At 43.3% G+C, this 17,823-nt stretch overlaps 2 protein-coding genes across 10 annotated transcripts in view; both read right to left on the bottom strand.

Moving 5' to 3' along the window:
• Positions 1-650: 650 nt before the first annotated feature.
• LOC127615348 (solute carrier family 2, facilitated glucose transporter member 1) lies at positions 651-10,006 on the bottom strand. 2 transcript variants are annotated; one of them, XM_052087078.1, is made up of 11 exons: positions 8,705-10,006; positions 7,208-7,276; positions 6,253-6,353; positions 6,022-6,182; positions 5,685-5,925; positions 5,448-5,610; positions 4,038-4,222; positions 3,181-3,282; positions 3,006-3,107; positions 1,842-2,045; positions 651-1,761 (listed from the first exon to the last, which is right to left on the bottom strand). In XM_052087078.1, exons 2-11 carry the CDS (start codon positions 7,218-7,220, stop codon positions 1,582-1,584), a joined length of 1,452 nt encoding a protein of 483 aa, XP_051943038.1. In that variant the 5' UTR covers positions 7,221-7,276; positions 8,705-10,006; the 3' UTR covers positions 651-1,581. The 2 variants fall into 2 exon arrangements, with proteins under 2 accessions (XP_051943038.1, XP_051943039.1); XM_052087079.1 differs by having other exon boundaries at positions 7,208-7,273.
• A 502-nt stretch (positions 10,007-10,508) lies between these two features.
• The window catches only part of smoc1 (SPARC related modular calcium binding 1), a 29,533-nt gene continuing 22,218 nt past the window's right edge, over positions 10,509-17,823 (bottom strand). For 6 of the 8 annotated variants that reach the window (XM_052087071.1, XM_052087070.1, XM_052087072.1 and 3 more), the window contains 2 exons: positions 17,763-17,796; positions 10,509-14,114 (listed from right to left, as the gene is read on the bottom strand). In XM_052087071.1, coding sequence (XP_051943031.1) covers positions 13,982-14,114; positions 17,763-17,796 — 167 coding nt within the window. In that variant the 3' untranslated portion in view covers positions 10,509-13,981. Of the gene's footprint in view, positions 14,115-17,742; positions 17,797-17,823 lie in introns of all 8 variants that reach the window. The other 2 variants (XM_052087077.1, XM_052087076.1) reach the window with 1 other exon arrangement.

Below are 17,823 nucleotides of genomic sequence, written 5' to 3'. Positions count from 1 at the left end.
TAAGTCCCGCTTTTCCTGGGCCGATTTCTACCACTACAGCGTAGAGTTAGCTAGCTAGCCATGCACACACCTTGACAATGACGTCAGCAGAACAGTTCAATCTTTAGAGTTATAGAACCGTCACTATTTAACATCAAGCTTAAGCTAGCGGACGGAAGGCTAAGGTGAGTGGTTGTTTGAAATACACAAAGTGTAATTCTCGTAGATTTGTGTTTAGTGGAACAATAAACTTTGGTTTGAAGTGGCAACAAACAGCTTGAGGCCTCTGTTTTTGAAGAACTTCACGTTTCGCCCATGTGCTGCTAATTGTTGATTTCACCGCTATCGTACAGCGCTTGCAAAGCAAAGCAAAAAAAAAAAAAAAGTCAGAACTCATACCTTGTTTTGAACTTTTCACACCTGACAAAACTAACGTCATTTCAAACGCCAACTTTCTGGCTTTAAGAAACACCGAAATAAATTGAGAAAAAATGGGTGGATTTTGCTGCTTAAAACAATATTAATCAGAATAGCGTGTTTAGTGGGGCTCCGTAGAACAGAATGCAAATAAAAATGGGAGATGATTTCCCCTTTCAAGCAAATGATTCTCAAAGTGTGGCCTACGGGCTCCCTCTAGTGGTTTCCGAAAGAATCAAGTACCAATTCTTAACTCTAATTCTGTTGAACTATTTTATTTTTAAACATTGACATTATCAAGAGACAACATTTACTCAACTTTTGTGTGAAATACATTCTAATTGAGTCACTTGAGTGCCCTTTTCTTGTTTTTTCATTTCCCAATATTTAAGTGCATTATTCATGTTCGTGTGAGATCAAGTTTGTGTATCTGTTAATTACTGTCCAGCGTTATCTAAAAATCTGACGCTAATTGAAGTTCCTCATTTCAATTTAATCATGCTCCCCTTCTTTAATCATACTTTGGGTGTAATAAGAATTGATGTTTGTAGATGTAGCTTTTTTTTTAGCCCCAGTATTCAGAAGTATTGCCATACTCTACTTGTGACGCTTCAGTGTGTCTCTTTATTTGGTTCTGACACTTTTTTTGTTGTGTCCCTTCTTTGCCTTCCTCTTTTCAGTGCCTCTTTCCTACTTTTTGTCGTCCATTCATCATTGACACGTTAAACGCATCCAAAATGTTTCGTCATGCCGCGCCATCTGTTTAATGCTAAACATGTCATCAGTTCTTCTCGTCACATTATTCTGCAATGTCATTGTCATTTTTTTTTAAATCAGTGCTTTGCGCTGCCTAATTGATTTTTGTTTGGGGCAAACCACGCTCTTGGGTGCTCCAAAAAGATTTCAAAACTACCAATGAATGTCGCATGGTGTTTTCAAGCGCTTACTTCTGCCCACTAGGTGGCAATGTGTCCATGCTATTGAGATAAAGGAGCATGAAAGTTCCAGTTAGCGGGTTTTGAGTCTTTAATGAGTTCCTCGGTGCACCTCCTGGCTTCTTGTACGTCCAGTGGAGCGAAGTGACATTTGGGAATAGTTGCAAAAACAACTGAGTCCACCTGTGATGAGACGCCCCCCCCCCCCCTGCCGACCATACGTAGACATACTGTACACCAACGGTTCGCTTTAGTGGAAGGTGTTGAATCCATTCTTATTGTGCATAGGGAGGTTTTCAGCCCCCCGGAACTCCTCGGCGATCTCGTCGAAAGTTCGGCCCTTGGTCTCGGGAACCCGAAACCAGGTGAAGGCAAAGCCCATCACAGCCATGGCCATGAAGAGGAGGTAAGAGAAGCCGCCGATGACTTTCTGCGTGCAAGGAACAAACGCTCAAGTGGCCAAAAGGGACAAGAATCCCCCGCCCGAGGGGACGTGGACTGGACACTCACGTATATGGGAGGAAAGAGCAGCGCCAGGAGGAACTTCCCTCCCCAGTTGAGCATGCTGGCGTAGGCCATGCCGATGGACCTGCCGGGCTGGTCGAACAGCTCGCCGGCGATGAACCAGGAGATGGGGCCCGGCCCGAGCTCGTAGGCCGAGATCAGGGAGAACACCAGCAGGACCTGAAAGCTCCCCAGCTCGGGTACCGTTTGCTGCGCCGAGAAGGACACAAAACCAAAACTTTTTCGGTGGCTCACAGCCTACTTTTTTTTTTTCCCAATTGGCGTGCATCTTCTCCACGTGTAGGAGACGAGTTGAGAATTGTCTACGTTGACGATAAAAGACAATTTCCTTTGTTGTGTGTTCACGAACAGCCCCATAGAATTTTTATTTTGTGTTTTTCTTGCTAGCTTTTCTGTTTAGGTGCGTTATTTTAAATTTTCTTGGTGCCATTGAAGGTACCATTAAGTTACTTTTTTTGGAAGGGGGGTCTTTGAACGCCTCTCGAGCCGAACGAGGAAGAGAATATATGTGTGTGTGTGTGTATATATATATGGCGGCCCGGTAGTCCAGTGGTTAGCACGTCGGCTTCACAGTGCAGAGGTACCGGGTTTGATTCCAGCTCCGGCCTCCCTGTGTGGAGTTTGCATGTTCTCCCCGGGCCTGCGTGGGTTTTCTCCGGGTGCTCCGGTTTCCTCCCACATTCCAAAAACATGCGTGGCAGGCTGATTGAACACTCTAAATTGTCCCTAGGTGTGAGTGTGGGTGCGAATGGTTGTTCGTCTATGTGTGCCCTGCGATTGGCTGGCAACCGATTCAGGGTGTCCCCCGCCTACTGCCCGAAGACAGCTGGGATAGGCTCCAGCACCCCCCGCGACCCTAGTGAGGATCAAGCGGTACGGAAGATGAATGAATATATATATATATATATAAATGAGTATATTTATTTTGTCCAAATACTCGCTCATTGGATACAGTTTTCTGTAAAATATCCGAAAACCAAAATAGTCACCTTATATCTACTGTAATAAATACGGTTTGGTTGTGCTGGACTGTATTAGATTTTTATTTATTTTTTAAACATTTTTTTATCTTCATACTTGCTACATCCCTTGAGCGAAATGAAGGCAGTACACTGCGTAATCGTTTCATGAGCAAAGAGTGAAGCTTACCACCAGTAAATCGATGACGGTCAACAGGAGGTTGCACGTGGCGATGATGACGAAGCCCATCAGGAGCAGTCGCCGCCGCCCTGCCTTTTCCATCAGGAAGAACTGAAGGTGGAAAAAAGAAGGTGATGGAAAAGGAACCGGATGCGATTGTGGCGACGTGACAACGTGGACTCACTGCCACCAAAGTGAAGATCACGTTGACGGCGCCAACGCCCAGAGTCAGGTACTTGGCCTCCTCGAAATTAGCCTGGAACATTCTGGTGGAATAATTGATGATCTGCAACACGTAGTTTCAATTTAGGTTCTCAAAATAGGCGTTAGGGTTTCAAACAAAGGCTTGGGTTTTAAAAATATAGTCTGGTGGTTACAAATTAGTCTGTCGAACTCGGGTGAAGGTTTAAAAAAAATAACATAAAATTTAAAGTGACCATATCAATTCAGCCGTGGTAGTTTGGGGTAAGGTTGCAAACAAGGGTTAGCGTTTAAAATTGGGCTTTCTGGTTTTCAAATTAGGCTGTCAAGCTTTTCAACCAAAAGTTTGGGTTTCAATTGAGGCTTTCTAATTTATATAGAAAGGTTAGGGTTTCAAATAAACTTTAGATTGTAAATTAGGGTCATGGTTTCTGGCAAGGGTTAGGGTTTCAAACAAAGGCGAGGGTTCAAATGATGGTTTCTAGCCAGGGTTGGGGTTTTAAAAGTTACTGTGTCAGTTTTGGATTTGAAGCTTGGGGGTAGGGCTCCAAGTTTGGGTTTCAAGCTTGGGGGTTAATGTTTCACATCAGGTATGGATTTTAAACTTGAGTTAGGGTTTCAAATTAGGGTTTCAGGGTTGATGTCTCAGACAAATGTTAGGAGCTGAATTAAGGCTTTTCAACTTGGGTTAAGCTTCCAATTTAGAGTTTCCAGCCTAGGTTAGTTTCCAACTCATCTTTTAAACTGCAATTAGGGTTTGAAATTAAGGTTTCAAACAACGGTTATGGTGTTTGATTGGTGTCAACTTAGAAGTGGTGTGCCTCATTTTTAGCGCATTACCGCGTTGAATCCCGACAGCTGGCTGCCCAAGTTGACGCAGAGGACGATGATGATCGGCTGCCTGTAGCTTCGCTTCCGGAAAAAATCCAAGACTCCGACGGACGCCTGAATATGCGCCGCCTCAGCTTTCATCTCCTCCAGCTCGGCCTGCACCGGTTCGGGACATCCTCGCAGTCTGAGCAGGGCTGCGGGACGGTCACATTGGAATTAGCTACTCTGTCAGAATAAAGGCGACCGTTCGGTGTCCGGGTTTTGCGCTCTCGGGTAGAACTTTTTGTGATGTACCCGACAGGGTTCACGATTGAATTGATTCGGTACAAGGAATTGATGTTTCTGGTTTGAAAATTTAGATCAATGTTCCAAACGGGGAGAGGGGTGCTAGGACTGTGAATGCTTTCCAAAGTGCCGACTGACAATGAACTGTTAACGGTTCTTGTGAAGAAAAAACAACAACAACGTTGTGTTTTGTGTGCTTTTGGACTTGCCGCTCTTCGGTTTCCAGATTGCGTCGCGGCCCACACTGCAAATGGGTTTCAAACAAAGGCTGGGCTTTTAAACGAGGTTTGTGGTTTTAAATGATAGCATTTCAAAAGGTCGTTATGGTTTCAAATCAGGAAAAGGCTTTCGAGTTAAGCTTGAAGCCAAGGTTAATGTTTCAAAACAATGTTGAGGGTGTCAAGTTAGGGTTTCAAGCCTGGGTTCGGGTTTCAGATTAGGGTTGTGGTTTATTTGAAGTTATGGTTTCAAGACTGGGTTGGCTTTGGTCCAAGGTTTCAAATTATGGGTGCAACCCAGCGATAGGGTTTAAATCTGTGAGTCACGATAGGGCAAGTCAAGTCAAGGGTTTCAAGCAAAGGTTAGGGTTTCAAAATAGGATTATGGTTTCAATTCTGTGTTAGTGTTTCAAATTAGGGTTATTCGTTTAATTGAGTGCTTCAGGGCTAATGTTCGGTGTTTTTTTTTAAACTAGGGTTATGGTTTCAAACTAGGGTTAATGTTTCTAGATTAATAGAGTAATAGAGTTTTATTATATATAGAGATTAATAATAGAGATTAATTAATAGAGATTAATAAAACTAATAGAGTTAATGTTAGAGGTAATTATGGCTCCAAGCCACAGTTAGGGCTTCAAATGAGGTTTTTCAAACTGGGTTTGGGCTTTTAAGTTTAAGGTTTGAAGCTAACCTTGAGAAATAGGTTAAACTGGTGTTACGGTTTCAAATATGCGTTAGGGTTCCCAACCAACAGTTAGGCGTTCAATATAGAGCTTGAAGCCCGGGTTACGGTTTCAAAATAGGGTGTGAAGAGTTTTAAATGTGATAAAATGATGGTCTGAAGCTGGGTACGGTTTTGAAAGGCAGGATTGGGCTTTCAGGTGAAGAATAGGGCTAAAAGTTAGGTTTGTCCTACCAGCGTCGGCCTCGTCCTCCTGCCCCTTGTTGATGAGCAGGTAGCGAGGGCTCTCGGGGCAGAAAGGCATGACGAGGTACTGCACCAGCGCCGGGATCAGGGACAGGGACATCATCACGGGCCAAAGTTCTTTGGTGCCCAGCATGGTCTCCAGTCCCGACACCTGTCACGGGGCCAAGGAACCTTGAAGCCCTCATCGAAATCTATCCGGCAATGACGCGTTGGCGTCCGCCTCACCATGCCGAGCAGGATTCCAGAAGCGTAGGCCACCTGGTTGAGGGTGGCGAAAGCGCCCCTCAACAGGGTGGGCGACACCTCCTGGATGTACAGCGGGTTGAGGCTCATCACCAGGCCGCAGAAGAGACCGAAAAGCAGCCTGCCCAGGATCAGAGTCTCAAAGGATTCGCTGACTTTGGACACCACCATCAGGGTTGCCCCCACCACCGACAGGCAGTTGACGATCAGGATGGAGTTACGTCTGGAGGGGCCAAGGCGGGGATTCAATTGACGTACTGCTATGTAGAACATCACATATAGACCTCCCCTCGGTGCAGCCTCAACTTTTCATCCTCACCGTCCAAAATTGTCAGCTACGAATTTGACACCCAGACAGCCCAGTAGAGATCCAAAGTCCTTGATGCTGACAGAGAGGGACCACAGGAGGGTGAGGCTCTCGCCTGGCATGGTTTCGTTATATCGATGCCTCCACGTCTGGTTGAAGAACTCCTCGATGATCTGAAAAGCAGGCAGGCAGGGTGTCATTTGTTGCTGAAAAGCCCTTCGCGCGTTGGTGGTTCCGTTTTACCTTAGCGGGGGCGTTGACAGTCCCCGTGTGGTAGCCCACCTGTAACGAGCCCAGAATCGCCGCCACGACCGAGACCAGGACTAAGGCCGTCAGGTGGCACTGAAACAGATGTTAAAAAGGATGATGAGCATGCGTCGGTCGATGAGGGCTACCAGCGCTGGTTTTCGGGTCTGGATTACGGTTTTGAATTGGGGTGTCAAGGAAGTGTTGAGGTTGCAATGCAAAGGTAGGGCTTTCAATTTATGGATTCAAGACAGGGTTTCAGGAAAAGAGATAACTTCAAATTAGGGTTTATAGCATCGGTTAGGCCACAGGTGTCAAACCCGAGGCACAGGGGCCAGATCTGGCTCGCCAAATCATTTCACGTGGCCCACGAAAGCATATCAAAACATGTCAACTTTCATGATGGTTGCTAAAATCGCGACCAAAATGTAAAATTCTTATATGGAATAAATAAGAGAGATACTGTAGTGGGAGCATTGTCTTGTTACTATACCCCTCATGACAGGAACTTAAAGAATAGTTGAATTAACCGTATTTTTTAATCGGCTTGCAGTCATAATGGCCTTCCTATGGAAATGGTACTCAAAATGGGGGCCACGATAAAAATGAGTGTGACACCCCTGGCTTAGGCTTCTTATCAAGGTTTCAACCGTGACTTTGGGTTTCTCATCAGGTTTTCAAAAGTGGGTTAGAGATTAAAATGAGGTTTTAGTGTTTCAGATGACAGTCAAATTGGGGTTTCAAGGCGGAGTTAAGGGTTGAGAACCACGGCCCCTGTTATGCACTTAGTAGTAAAGTCCATGACAGTATGGACGGTCTTGGAGGTGAAAAGGTGGCGTCAAGTATTTTCGCACCGTGCGAACATGTTGACTCCTATTTACATCAAGGAAGTGTTAGTGTTCTGCTCTCACGTGTTGAGAGGGGTGGCTGGAGAAGAGGACGACAACACAAACCTGTGCGGCCATTTGTCAGCTTCGGATGAGGTTCGTCTCCCGCCGGGTGATCACAATGCATTTATCTACTGTGGAGGAACAAAGAATCAAACATAAGATGACCGTTGCCGTTGAAACGACGTCCATCCAGCAGGGAACAAGCCTGGGGACCCCTGTGCAAGCAGACTTTATCGACCAACTCTAACCCTGCTTTGAAACCTTGACCCACACTTGAGACTGAAAACAAGCCTACAGGACTAAACTTGGAACACCAAGTCCATCTTGAAAAATTAACTTTGGCCTGAAACATGACTTTGGTCCCAGGCCTGAAACCCTCATTTTAAATGCTAACCTTAGGTTAAAACCCCAAACAGTCTTGAATAACTAACCCAATCTTAAAACACAAAATGCTGACCAGAAACCTTACCCCAGACTCAAGACCCCCACCACCTAGTCTTAAACCAGTTAAATCTGAAATCTGGACCTGGTCTTGAACCCCTACGTCAGTTACCTTAATCCAGTAAAGTAGGCCCAGCCGACAAAGCGACAAAACTTAAGACATCACTTGTGCTAATGCTAAAGTCAATGGAGAATCCCATTTAAATGCTAACAGGAAATTAGCATCGACTTTGGTCGTGCTCGTCCTTCAGATAAATATTCACACACAGACGATGTGGAACCACGTACACACAAAGTAAAAGAACACGACACACAGGTGAAATTTTTACCCATCTGTGAAAAATGTGTTATATTAACGGAAATTCAATCGCAACTTCTGCTCTCCTCCAAACGCACAGGAACAGCTGGTATTCGTTTTTTTCCAATTGTAATGTATTCTTAATCACATGACGTGCTGGACTTGGTAAGGTTATAATTTTATTCCCTCATTTGCTTAAGTAAATTTGCCCTCTAGGGCAGAAGTAGCAGCTAGCTTAAAAGCTATCTTCTACGCTGAAGCGAAAGCTAACATTCGTTCAATGACAGGTATTGTAAACAAATAAATCATGTAATAAAAAAAATAAAGAGCCTTTGGTTAAAGAATATGGAGCAGAACATCAGAAAAATTAAGTTAGATTTTTTTTGGTTTGTTTTCTTTTTTTTCAGTAAGAATACTGAAGCCAAAATGGCATCCACAAAGATCCCAGGTTAGCCCAAAAGAATCAAGTTGTTCAAGAATAAAGTCTTCAAGTGCAGGGATGAACGAGCATGCAGCTATGACGGTAGTTTGTGGAATTGTTGCGTTTTAGTCGCACAATAAATACTCAAGTTTTAAAATGAATGAAAAATCGTTTCATTCATCGTGATTTCAATCTCAAACTAAAATAATCATGATTATCCCCTTCAGGGACGGCGGTTACCATTGTAGACAGCTTATCATGTTATCTGGTTATAGGGTGCATGAAAGGGGTTATTATTGTTCTTTTCCCATAATGGCCCAGGAATTATAACCCACCACAGAAAAATATGACTCATAGAAAGTACTTAAAATAAAACACATGAAAATTCCAGATACTCACCAGCGCTGCTGAAGAAAATCTTGTCCGAAGTAATCACAAGAGATGAAGTGTTTTTTACGATGTTTCCACTCTATCATTTATCATCTCCGGCCCAATGGCATCCTCATCCCGTGCGATTCAAGTGCAAGAGTGTTCTTGGCTGAGGGCTCCAATCCTGGAACCGTGCGCACACAAGTATACAAAGACACATGCAAACACACACACCTACCGGACCAGTTCGTCTCATGATAAAGTCGCATGCAGTCGCTGAATTTGTGGCCAGCCTGAAAAAATAACAGCCCCGGGCCCCCTGCAAAGCTTGTCATGTAACGGCTGATCTGACACACGTTTGAGGGGCTGGCCCGGCCCGGGAGCAGCTCACTTGTCCCGCTACGACTTTGGTGGAGCGTTTGCGGACGGATCCCTGAGGCCTTTTGGACACGTGCTAGGTCGTTTGATTTTGCTGCATCGATGCAACGATGTCGAGTACATGAGGATTATTCGTGACCGGTACCTTTCTAGGAAATGAAAACGCTGACATTGGAATGAGTGGAATGAACACATTAGAGGCTAATGCTAATTAGCGAATGCTCGCTGTCAAATTTGGAGGTGTGGTCCTGACTTAAGGATGTGTAGTGAAAGCAAGTCAAATCAAAGGCAAAGCGCACAGGACATAAATGGAGAAGTACAGAAGAAATGAGAGCAGAGGCACAGAGGACATATAAGGGGAAGCGCTATCGCAGTCTTGAAACCTTCCTTTCAAACCTTGAGTCAGATTTATTCAGCGTCATCCGTAACTATTTCTTTAAAAAGTGAAGAACGGTGTAAGCACAAACAGGCGCTGTGGAGGCGCGTCTGGCACATGAACTTTGACCTCACCCAGGCCGGAGCAACTCCTTCACCTCTCTGGGGGCAGGTTCTAACTGACCCTGACCCCCAAGCGGCGTTAATGGTCCTTTCCAATTACTCTTTATGGCGTGTCATGTGGTTTTAAGTGTTTCAGTGCACACGAGGCCATCCCAGCTGACTTTGGGCGTCAGTAGTAAAAAAAAAACAAAAACAAGCCCATAAACCATACTGGGAAAGCTGCTAAAAAGAAAAACAACAAAAAAATGTACAACATAAAATAATACACAATATTAGCTTAACACTCAGAGCTGTAAGATTTTTGAAAAATAGTTTGAAGCGTAATTTTTTTTTTTCTCTGGTTGGAGGGTGTTAGCACAGACGTATAATAGCGACTTTGAAATTAGCAATTTTTGCACGTATTAAATTGGCGATTGAACATGATTTTGGGGTAGTGTTGATGTACAACTGTATAAGATCGCAATATGAGGTACCAATTTGAACGATGCTGTTTGGGAACTCAAGCAAGATTGTGTTTTTTTCCCCCCCTCAAATTAGCATATTCCAAAATGTGCCAATTTTGGGAGAATTGGGAGAATTCCTCTGACCAGCTGCCTTTGTCAAGTGCCTGGAACTTCTGTTGTGAATTGACGCGAGATCAATAAAACGGACTCGACTTGACATCGGGTCACGAGCCCCAATTCCAGTCGCCACCTGTGAAATCCACACGGCGCGAGTGCATGTGTCACGACGAAACTCGTTTGAACTTCACACCGCGAGTCAAATGCGCCACATGTGTACCCGGATGAGCCAGATGTGCTGCAGATGCCCCGCGGCTCCAATTTCATCGGTGAAATTAACTCACCCACCCCCCCCAAAAGCCCGCCAACACGCGCCGACAACATCCACACCTTTGAGGGCTCATCTGTACATTGCATCGAAAACAGAGAGTGTCTTTGTCGTCGAGTTTTCCCTCCCCCCCCATCCCCACGCACATGGAAGCTATTAGCGTTGATTGTGAGGGTGCACCTTTTAATTGCATGTCAGCTTCAAACAATAAAGACACCTGGTACCGCATGAGCAGACAGATATGGGTAGTAAGTCATGATGCAAGTCCCGTATGGTCGATGTAATGGGGCAAAAATCTCTCCGATTTATTTTTGTATTTGGAGGAGCTTTGGAATTGGCCAAAATTATTCTAAAGCAGCCCCTTAAAACTAGAGGTACAGCGATTAATGGACAATTAATCGCTGATCAAATTAATCATTAGTCCAATTTTTCAATGGAGAGAATTTTTTTGGGGCGATTAATCGACAAAATAATCCACAGGTTAATCAATGATTAAATTGATGTCAGATTGCCAGCGGCTTTTCCTGCATGGGTTTGAGAGATTTTTTTTTTTTTTTTTTGTGGATTTACTCATTAATAGACATGTTGTCTAGGGACTTACCATAATAGTAGATTTGAGTGTTTCTGGGCATGTTTTCTTGAAAATTTTTGGTGGGTCAACTCATAGACATGCCGACCAAATTGTATGTTGCTAAGGTAAACGGACTAGCTAGCAAATGTCAAAATGTTGGCTTCTAACCAAAACGGCAGTCTTCTTGTGTCTTATCGGGCATGTCTGCCGTAGACGTTTCCCCCCCCCCCACCCGAGTCTACTTGTGATAGACAAGCCTGCCAAATGTTCACAAGAGAAACTGGCTTCAGGGCACGTCTTTTCACTTTTAAACATTCTAGCAAGGTGCTACAGGCTATTTTGTGTTTATCATGATGCCTGCAAAATTTGTTGTTTTCCGAGTCTGGGAAAACCCTAAAAAAATTGTGTTTTTTTTTCGTTTTGGGCTTCCAGCATCATATTATTCTCATACACCAAACAATGGATAGGATCACTTCTGAGCACAACGTATTCCAAAGAAATGCAGGAAAACAATCAACATGTTGACTTTTGATATTTTTCCGAAAGACTCAAATATTTATTTTACGCACTGCAATGTGCGTAACGTCACATGCTGTGTACAAAAAGCAGGATTAACCAGAGCGGAGCTGCCAAAATGAATGGACTGAGGCATGTAAACATAGTATTCCATTTACTTCTCATGTTTAGTCACTCCACCATTATTTCCTGGCATCGCTACATCTTGAACAGTCAAGTAGATTGCGAAGGCGGGGGGACTGGGGGGGGGGGTGTCAAGCTCAAGTTGAAACTTTTGTACTGGTTGTAATGAAACACTCACAGAATGTTGCTTATTTTTTGTTTTTTTTTTTATTCTTATTACTTGTCGTTTTTTTGACACGAATTCAAATTTACAACAAGGGTTAGCAAAGGACGTTGATCTTCATGCATCGTGCGCAGACAAAACGCACTCGGAGGGGACGAGGAGCACAGACTAAACTCGGCCGCCACTTGCCTATGCCTGATGTTGGGGACAAAATTTTGCTATCCAAAGCTAAATTGGGCATACACTGGGTGAGTTAATTTTACTTGTTGGTTTGTTTAGAATTTATTTTTCTGTAGATATCAGATCACATACGGTGTTGCATTTTTATTTTTTCTAATACGTGATAGAACTTGTTTCCATTGGCCGTTAAACGACATACTGAAAGCTAAACGGCGTGAAACGTCAACGGCAGCGTTTTTGTGAACGGGGGAGGCTGATTGAAATAAATCAGAAGATCAAATCTTTTTTTTTGTGGAAACAAAGTCAGATTTTATGTTCAAACCATATCGCTCAACCGTAACATCACAATCGCGTGAATTATTTTCTCATAATTAACTCAAAGTCAGACAAGTGAGTTTGGTAAGAAGTAACCCAGCGTATGCCAAACCCCCCCCCCCCCCCCCCAAAAAAAAGATATCCCAACATCATGTTGGTACAATAAGCAAGTGAAGTGAATCCTTACTCCATACAAAGTTCGCCCCGCCACAATACAAGTCAGATGTCACACTGTCAAAAACCGCTAATGTTTCTAGAAAGGTTACTTGCCGTCGGGGGTTGGAAAAATTCCGGGAATTTTCAATGTCGGAAACTTTCCACGGGAAGTCACATGAATTTGTGGGAATCGACGGGGATAGATGAAATCTATTTGGGGAAAATAGATGTACATGTAGATATGTTATTCCGCAATATTCTTCTAAAACTATCGGTGCTAACGGTTAGCACGTTAGCTTTAAGCTAGGCGAACATAAGCTAAAGCGACGTTGCTTGATGTACAGTGTAATTTTTGTGCGACATACAGTACAAGTCAACCGAGAGTGACAATTTGAAGCATTTTTTAAAATTAATTGTGTAACATTTGCTAAACTGCTGCTTATTGTGAAGTGAGTGGAGTTCAGTCAAAGCCAAAAAAATACAATAAAATAAAAAATGGCCGACTGATGGCTCGTATGTGGAAAAAGCCTCAAGTTGGCTCACTCGTATCTCAAGGCAACACTGCAAGCGTAACGGCGTCTATTTTTGATGGATGTCTGACAAAACAAAAAAAATTTTTACGGTTATGCTTGGTCGCGATTACCTTCCCGGTGACTTCCCATGTGGAAAGTGTCGGATTTGAAACATCTGCTCAATTCCCCAGGCGAATTTCCCACAGCAATTTATGGCAAAGTTTCCGGAATTGTTCCACTCCCTTTGCAACCCATGTTTTTACAGTGCAAGGGGTTCCATCCCGCTAAAATTTTCAACTTTCGGCAGTCACAGTTTCATTCTAATTCATTGCGCCCCCGTTTCCGATGTACAACAAACATTCCGTCACCGCTTGCTAGTAGGGATGGGCAATCCGCGGCATTTCTTTCAACAAGCATGGGGAGAAAATGAGTCGAAATGTTCTGAACTCCTATTTCAACAACGATGGCTGACCCTCATGAGTGTTATTACCGGGATTTTACCGTATGCTTAATCACGCGGGAGAAGAACTCCGTGAGTGTTTGAAAGTTCTCTTTTGATGCCCGCATTAGAAATCACGCGGATTGGCAATCCGTCTCCGAATGTTCCAAATCATTTTCACAGCCAATCGTTGACGTGATGTTTATCTTCCTCCATTTTGTCGAGACGCGACTTCACGCAATCAAATTATTTCCTTCTGAATTTATTTATTTTTTTTAATGAGATGACAGAATCACTGAATGTTCTGAACTCCCGTTTCAATGCCACAAATTTTCAACCCCCGCGCCGCTTCGTGACGCGATTCCGCCCAATCCTTCGACTTTTTTTCCGTTAAACAATTGAGATGATGCCCATCCCTAGTTGAGAGCCATGTGCACTTTCGCCGGCTAACTGCTAACATTTAAGCACATGCTCCACTTGCGACGTGACGACTTTTACATACAACTGTAGATATATTCTCACCACAAGCAAACCAAAATGCAAACATGGAGGAGAAAGTGCAAATATTTTGGCGCTGCTTCGGTTTCTTCTGTTTTGCGCGTATGTGCGTGTGTGTGTGTGAAACAAGTCAGGAAGTTATTTTCTCTCCGATCAGTCTTTTTTTTTTTTCACCGTCATGCGAGCGTGCTGATGCCTTCCTTCTGTGCCCTCTGCTCTCGTCTCGGCTCCGGGAACTTTCTCCTCTCACACCAGGCGACCTGCTGCAATCACAGCACGGAAAGACGGCATTAACTATGACACGCGCTGATTTGATCACGTAGGTCCGACATGACATGGTTATGCGTTTAGGGATTCATCGCGAGTGTTTGTATCCTGCAGATAATGTAGCTCTCGCTCTGTAACGGCCCTTGGAAAGTGAAGGGGGAAAAAAAAAAGAGAAAAAAAGACCTCCGCCTCCAGATCAACATAAAACTGCGATTTACCGTCATCAAACGTCACCACCAACGTCCGCCCACTCGCAAAAATATTGGTTGATTTAACGTTTTTTTTATCCGTTTCGTACACGAGGTTCAAATTTGGGAGCAATCACACAAAGTCTCGAGGGAAAAGTCAATGTTTGAAGCAACCCTGGAAAGAGCCAAAATAATGTCGAAATGGCTGCGTCAACAAAACAAAAGTATGTTCGGCTATAAACCGTTAATGTTTTCGTGGATGTACTTAAGACAAAATTCTCCTACATTTTTTTGGTCGTAAAATTAAACAACAAACGAAAGAAATATGGTGAGTCCGACCCGAAAACGGTTGTTTTAAATCCCAATGGAATAACTCGTCTGTCTTTTACGGGCATGGCTTTGTTGAGACTTTTTTTGTCGAATTTCAGGTGCCTGAGGGGAAAGCGCAAGTGTTTTTTTGTTGTGGGTCTTTTTTTAAATTTCTTTTTAAGACATGGCCTCTGGAGATTTTTTTTGTAGGTCTCCTCCTGGTGGTCTTGTCAACTAAATTTGGGGACTCAACCCCCGCTCCCCCCAAAAAGAATGTCATCGAGTCAGACCCCAAAATGTCACTTAAGGGTTTTTAAGGACCTATTCCCCCACCAAATGTCACTTCAAGCCACAATTCCTGCCATCATGTGTCTTTTCAGACATGGCCTCCTCAGACTTTTTTTTTCAAAGCAACATTTTTAACACACTTGCAAGTCGTTATATTAAATATTTATATAATATATAAATATTTAAATATTTATATTTATATAAATAATAAATATTTTATGACTTCTTTTAAGTTTGTGGATTTATTTGGCTTAATGACTACAAAGCAGAAAGGCCTTCACAATGCCTTCCCTCATTACAGATGGATGGAAGTAGTTTATTTTTTTAAAAGATATTATTATTATTATAATAACGGACATACGGAGGGGCTGGAGAAAAAAAAACATAAGCTTTGATTGCTTACAGATGGCCACAATATAGAGTGTGTGCGTGTGTGTTTCGGAACATAGTGCGCACGTCGGTATGTGGAAGCTTGTGTTTGTAGGCGCGCTTGGCGACATTTTTAGTGCAGGTGGACCCTCGGTAGCTGCTGGATTTAAGGTTCACCGTCTCTCGACGGGGCCATAAATCTCACGCGTGCGGCACATTGAGGTCCACTTTCACGCACATGGAAATCAAACATTACGGCCAACTATTTGCAACGACCGCTCGTTTTGGACATTCGATATGTTGAGTATGGTTTTGTTGGCCAAAAAGCATAAGAGACGACTCGACTCACATTCCATAGCTTTGGCTTGGCTCTCCGTACCGTGCAGGTTAAGTACCCAATTCCCCATTTAGTGACTTTAAAAAGTTTTATTTGACTATTGACTATAAATAATAGTTATTTGAGGATAAATAAAATGTACATGCATTTTCAAGTGATCCATTCTTTTTCACTCCACACTTTTTCAACGTGTACAGTATGTGAATGTTAGATTTTTTTTTGGGTGGGGGGGGGGGGTCCAATCAGATTTCCGGCTAAGTGCGTCCAGGGCCTGCAGGATCGTTAGTCTTGGCTGATGTAGCTTAACCTTTATTAGCAATGGGACTGTTTCCGTAACCAATCAGATTTCGGTTTGGCCTCAGAAGGCCAGCTAGGAGGCCCACAAAAATGTCAGCTTTTTTTTTTCCTCGATGCTCTGATCGGTCGGGCAGAGCAAGCCCAATTTTGAGGCGCAAAACGCAATCTGCAAACATCAAGGTAATTTGTTCGAAACAAGCATTTAATAATCAGCATCTCTGATGAGCGTGATTTTTAAAATTTTGTATATTTTTGCTGTTTCATGTTGTGTCACAAAAATGCGTTTTTGTACACTACTGATGGTTCCTATCGTTCCGATGTACAAACGATCTCTCACCTTGCGGCACCTCATTTGCTGGGCCAATGGCTTAATAACTTTTGTACCAAGAAGTGAAATTTCCTTCAGGACACCGAAAAAGTGTGTCAACCAAATTTTAATATTATTAATTTTTTAATAGCCCTTTCAATTTTTTTTGTTTGTTCTCGTTAGTGGTATCTTACCAGCAAGTTTTTTTCCTCATTGTTTAGTTAATCAAGACGCTTTACAAAAGAGTCACTTTACTTTACCAGAACTGCACAACGGTTGAGACTCACTGGCCTTCGCCAACAGCGTGTTGCAAAAGGACCCCGTGAAGCCAAAAATCTCCAAACTCAATAAAATGTGGTCATGTTCATTCGGGGGGGGGGGGGGGGGGACAAAGGGAACCAGATTAACATCAAGGCTGCTGACTTGGCGGGAGGCTATGTGGAGAAAATGGCCACCAGGGGACCACCCATCAAAATGGAAAAAAAGAAAAAAAAACAACAACAAAAAAAACCCACCACAACTTTAGCATTTCAAGACTTTTTCCATGAGTGGGATATGTAGCGTTTCGCCACCACATGCTCTTAATAAGCCCACCCCATAAAATAGCAACTCACATTGCAACACAGCGTGCAAAGTCATGGTGATTTAATTAAAAAAAAAAAAAAAAAAAGATGTGGGCCGTTTAGAATTCTTGAGGCATGTCTGAACACAATGGGCCTCATTAACGGGAACAATAAATGTGAGGAAACGTTCTTTTGCACACACCTTCAGCATCCACTCAAAATGGCCGTTGGATCCATGACACTTTTGCAGCGGCCAATTTATTTCTCGCCGCCGCGTGTTTGTCAGTGAATCAGAACGAAGACGAAAGGCCTTTTTTGCACGACACATAGCAACTCGCAGCCTGCCGTCGACGAACCCGTTCGTTATGTATTGCGACACGCAAAGTGGCCGTTTGCCGCAGAGTGACGGGCCCTTGAATTGAAATATTCTCAATTCCTGGGAGGCGTCACAGTGACATCACAAGGCGCAACCAATAGAACAAGAAGCCGGCGGAGTGATTTCCGAGTGCTAAAAGCGATAAATAATAATAGCCTCCTCGTTACTTCCTGGTTGACTGCCAAGTGAGCACTTCCAAATATGGGCAAGCTTGCAAGTGCTCTGTTGTCCTTGTGCAGGGAGGGGGGAAAAAAAAACGACAAAAAAAACCAAACAAGAGCAGTGTGAAAAGGTCTTACTAACACGTGTGATCTGATATCTACTTAAAACTATAAAAGAACCCAAATTGTGCGTTTCTAAAGGAAAATGGCTCGAGTGCAGAATTTTCAAAACCTTGCATGGAGGTGCTACGGAGGAGAATTTTGAGAGTCTAAAACGTCGCATATATAATGAAAAATAATCCTGATGTCTAAATGTGGAGACGCGACTATTGTTATTAATGTACTCATTAATCCGGTTAAAACAAACAACCAACCTATCACTATAAACAGAGACATATTAGTCAAAGTAGTAGCATTAGTCGCTCTTACTGAACACATTTGTCCCTTGCCTTGTCCCGTAGTTGCCGCCGGCTGTTGAACCACCTGCAAAAAAAAAAATTAAAATGATGC

Source organism: Hippocampus zosterae, chromosome 14, assembly GCF_025434085.1.
Source record: "Hippocampus zosterae strain Florida chromosome 14, ASM2543408v3, whole genome shotgun sequence".
In the NCBI taxonomy this organism is placed as follows: domain Eukaryota; kingdom Metazoa; phylum Chordata; class Actinopteri; order Syngnathiformes; family Syngnathidae; genus Hippocampus; species Hippocampus zosterae.
This window is presented reverse-complemented; position numbering and strand designations above follow the sequence as displayed.

Bases quoted from the DNA above. Each gene is read 5' to 3' on its own strand.
- LOC127615348 (XM_052087078.1), bottom strand. The intron at 5,926-6,021 runs GTGAGGATGAAA...TGGCCCCTCCAG, and splicing joins GTAGCTGACAATTTTGGACG to ACGTAACTCCATCCTGATCG. The intron at 1,762-1,841 runs GTGAGTGTCCAG...CCTTGCACGCAG, and splicing joins TGCTCTTTCCTCCCATATAC to AAAGTCATCGGCGGCTTCTC.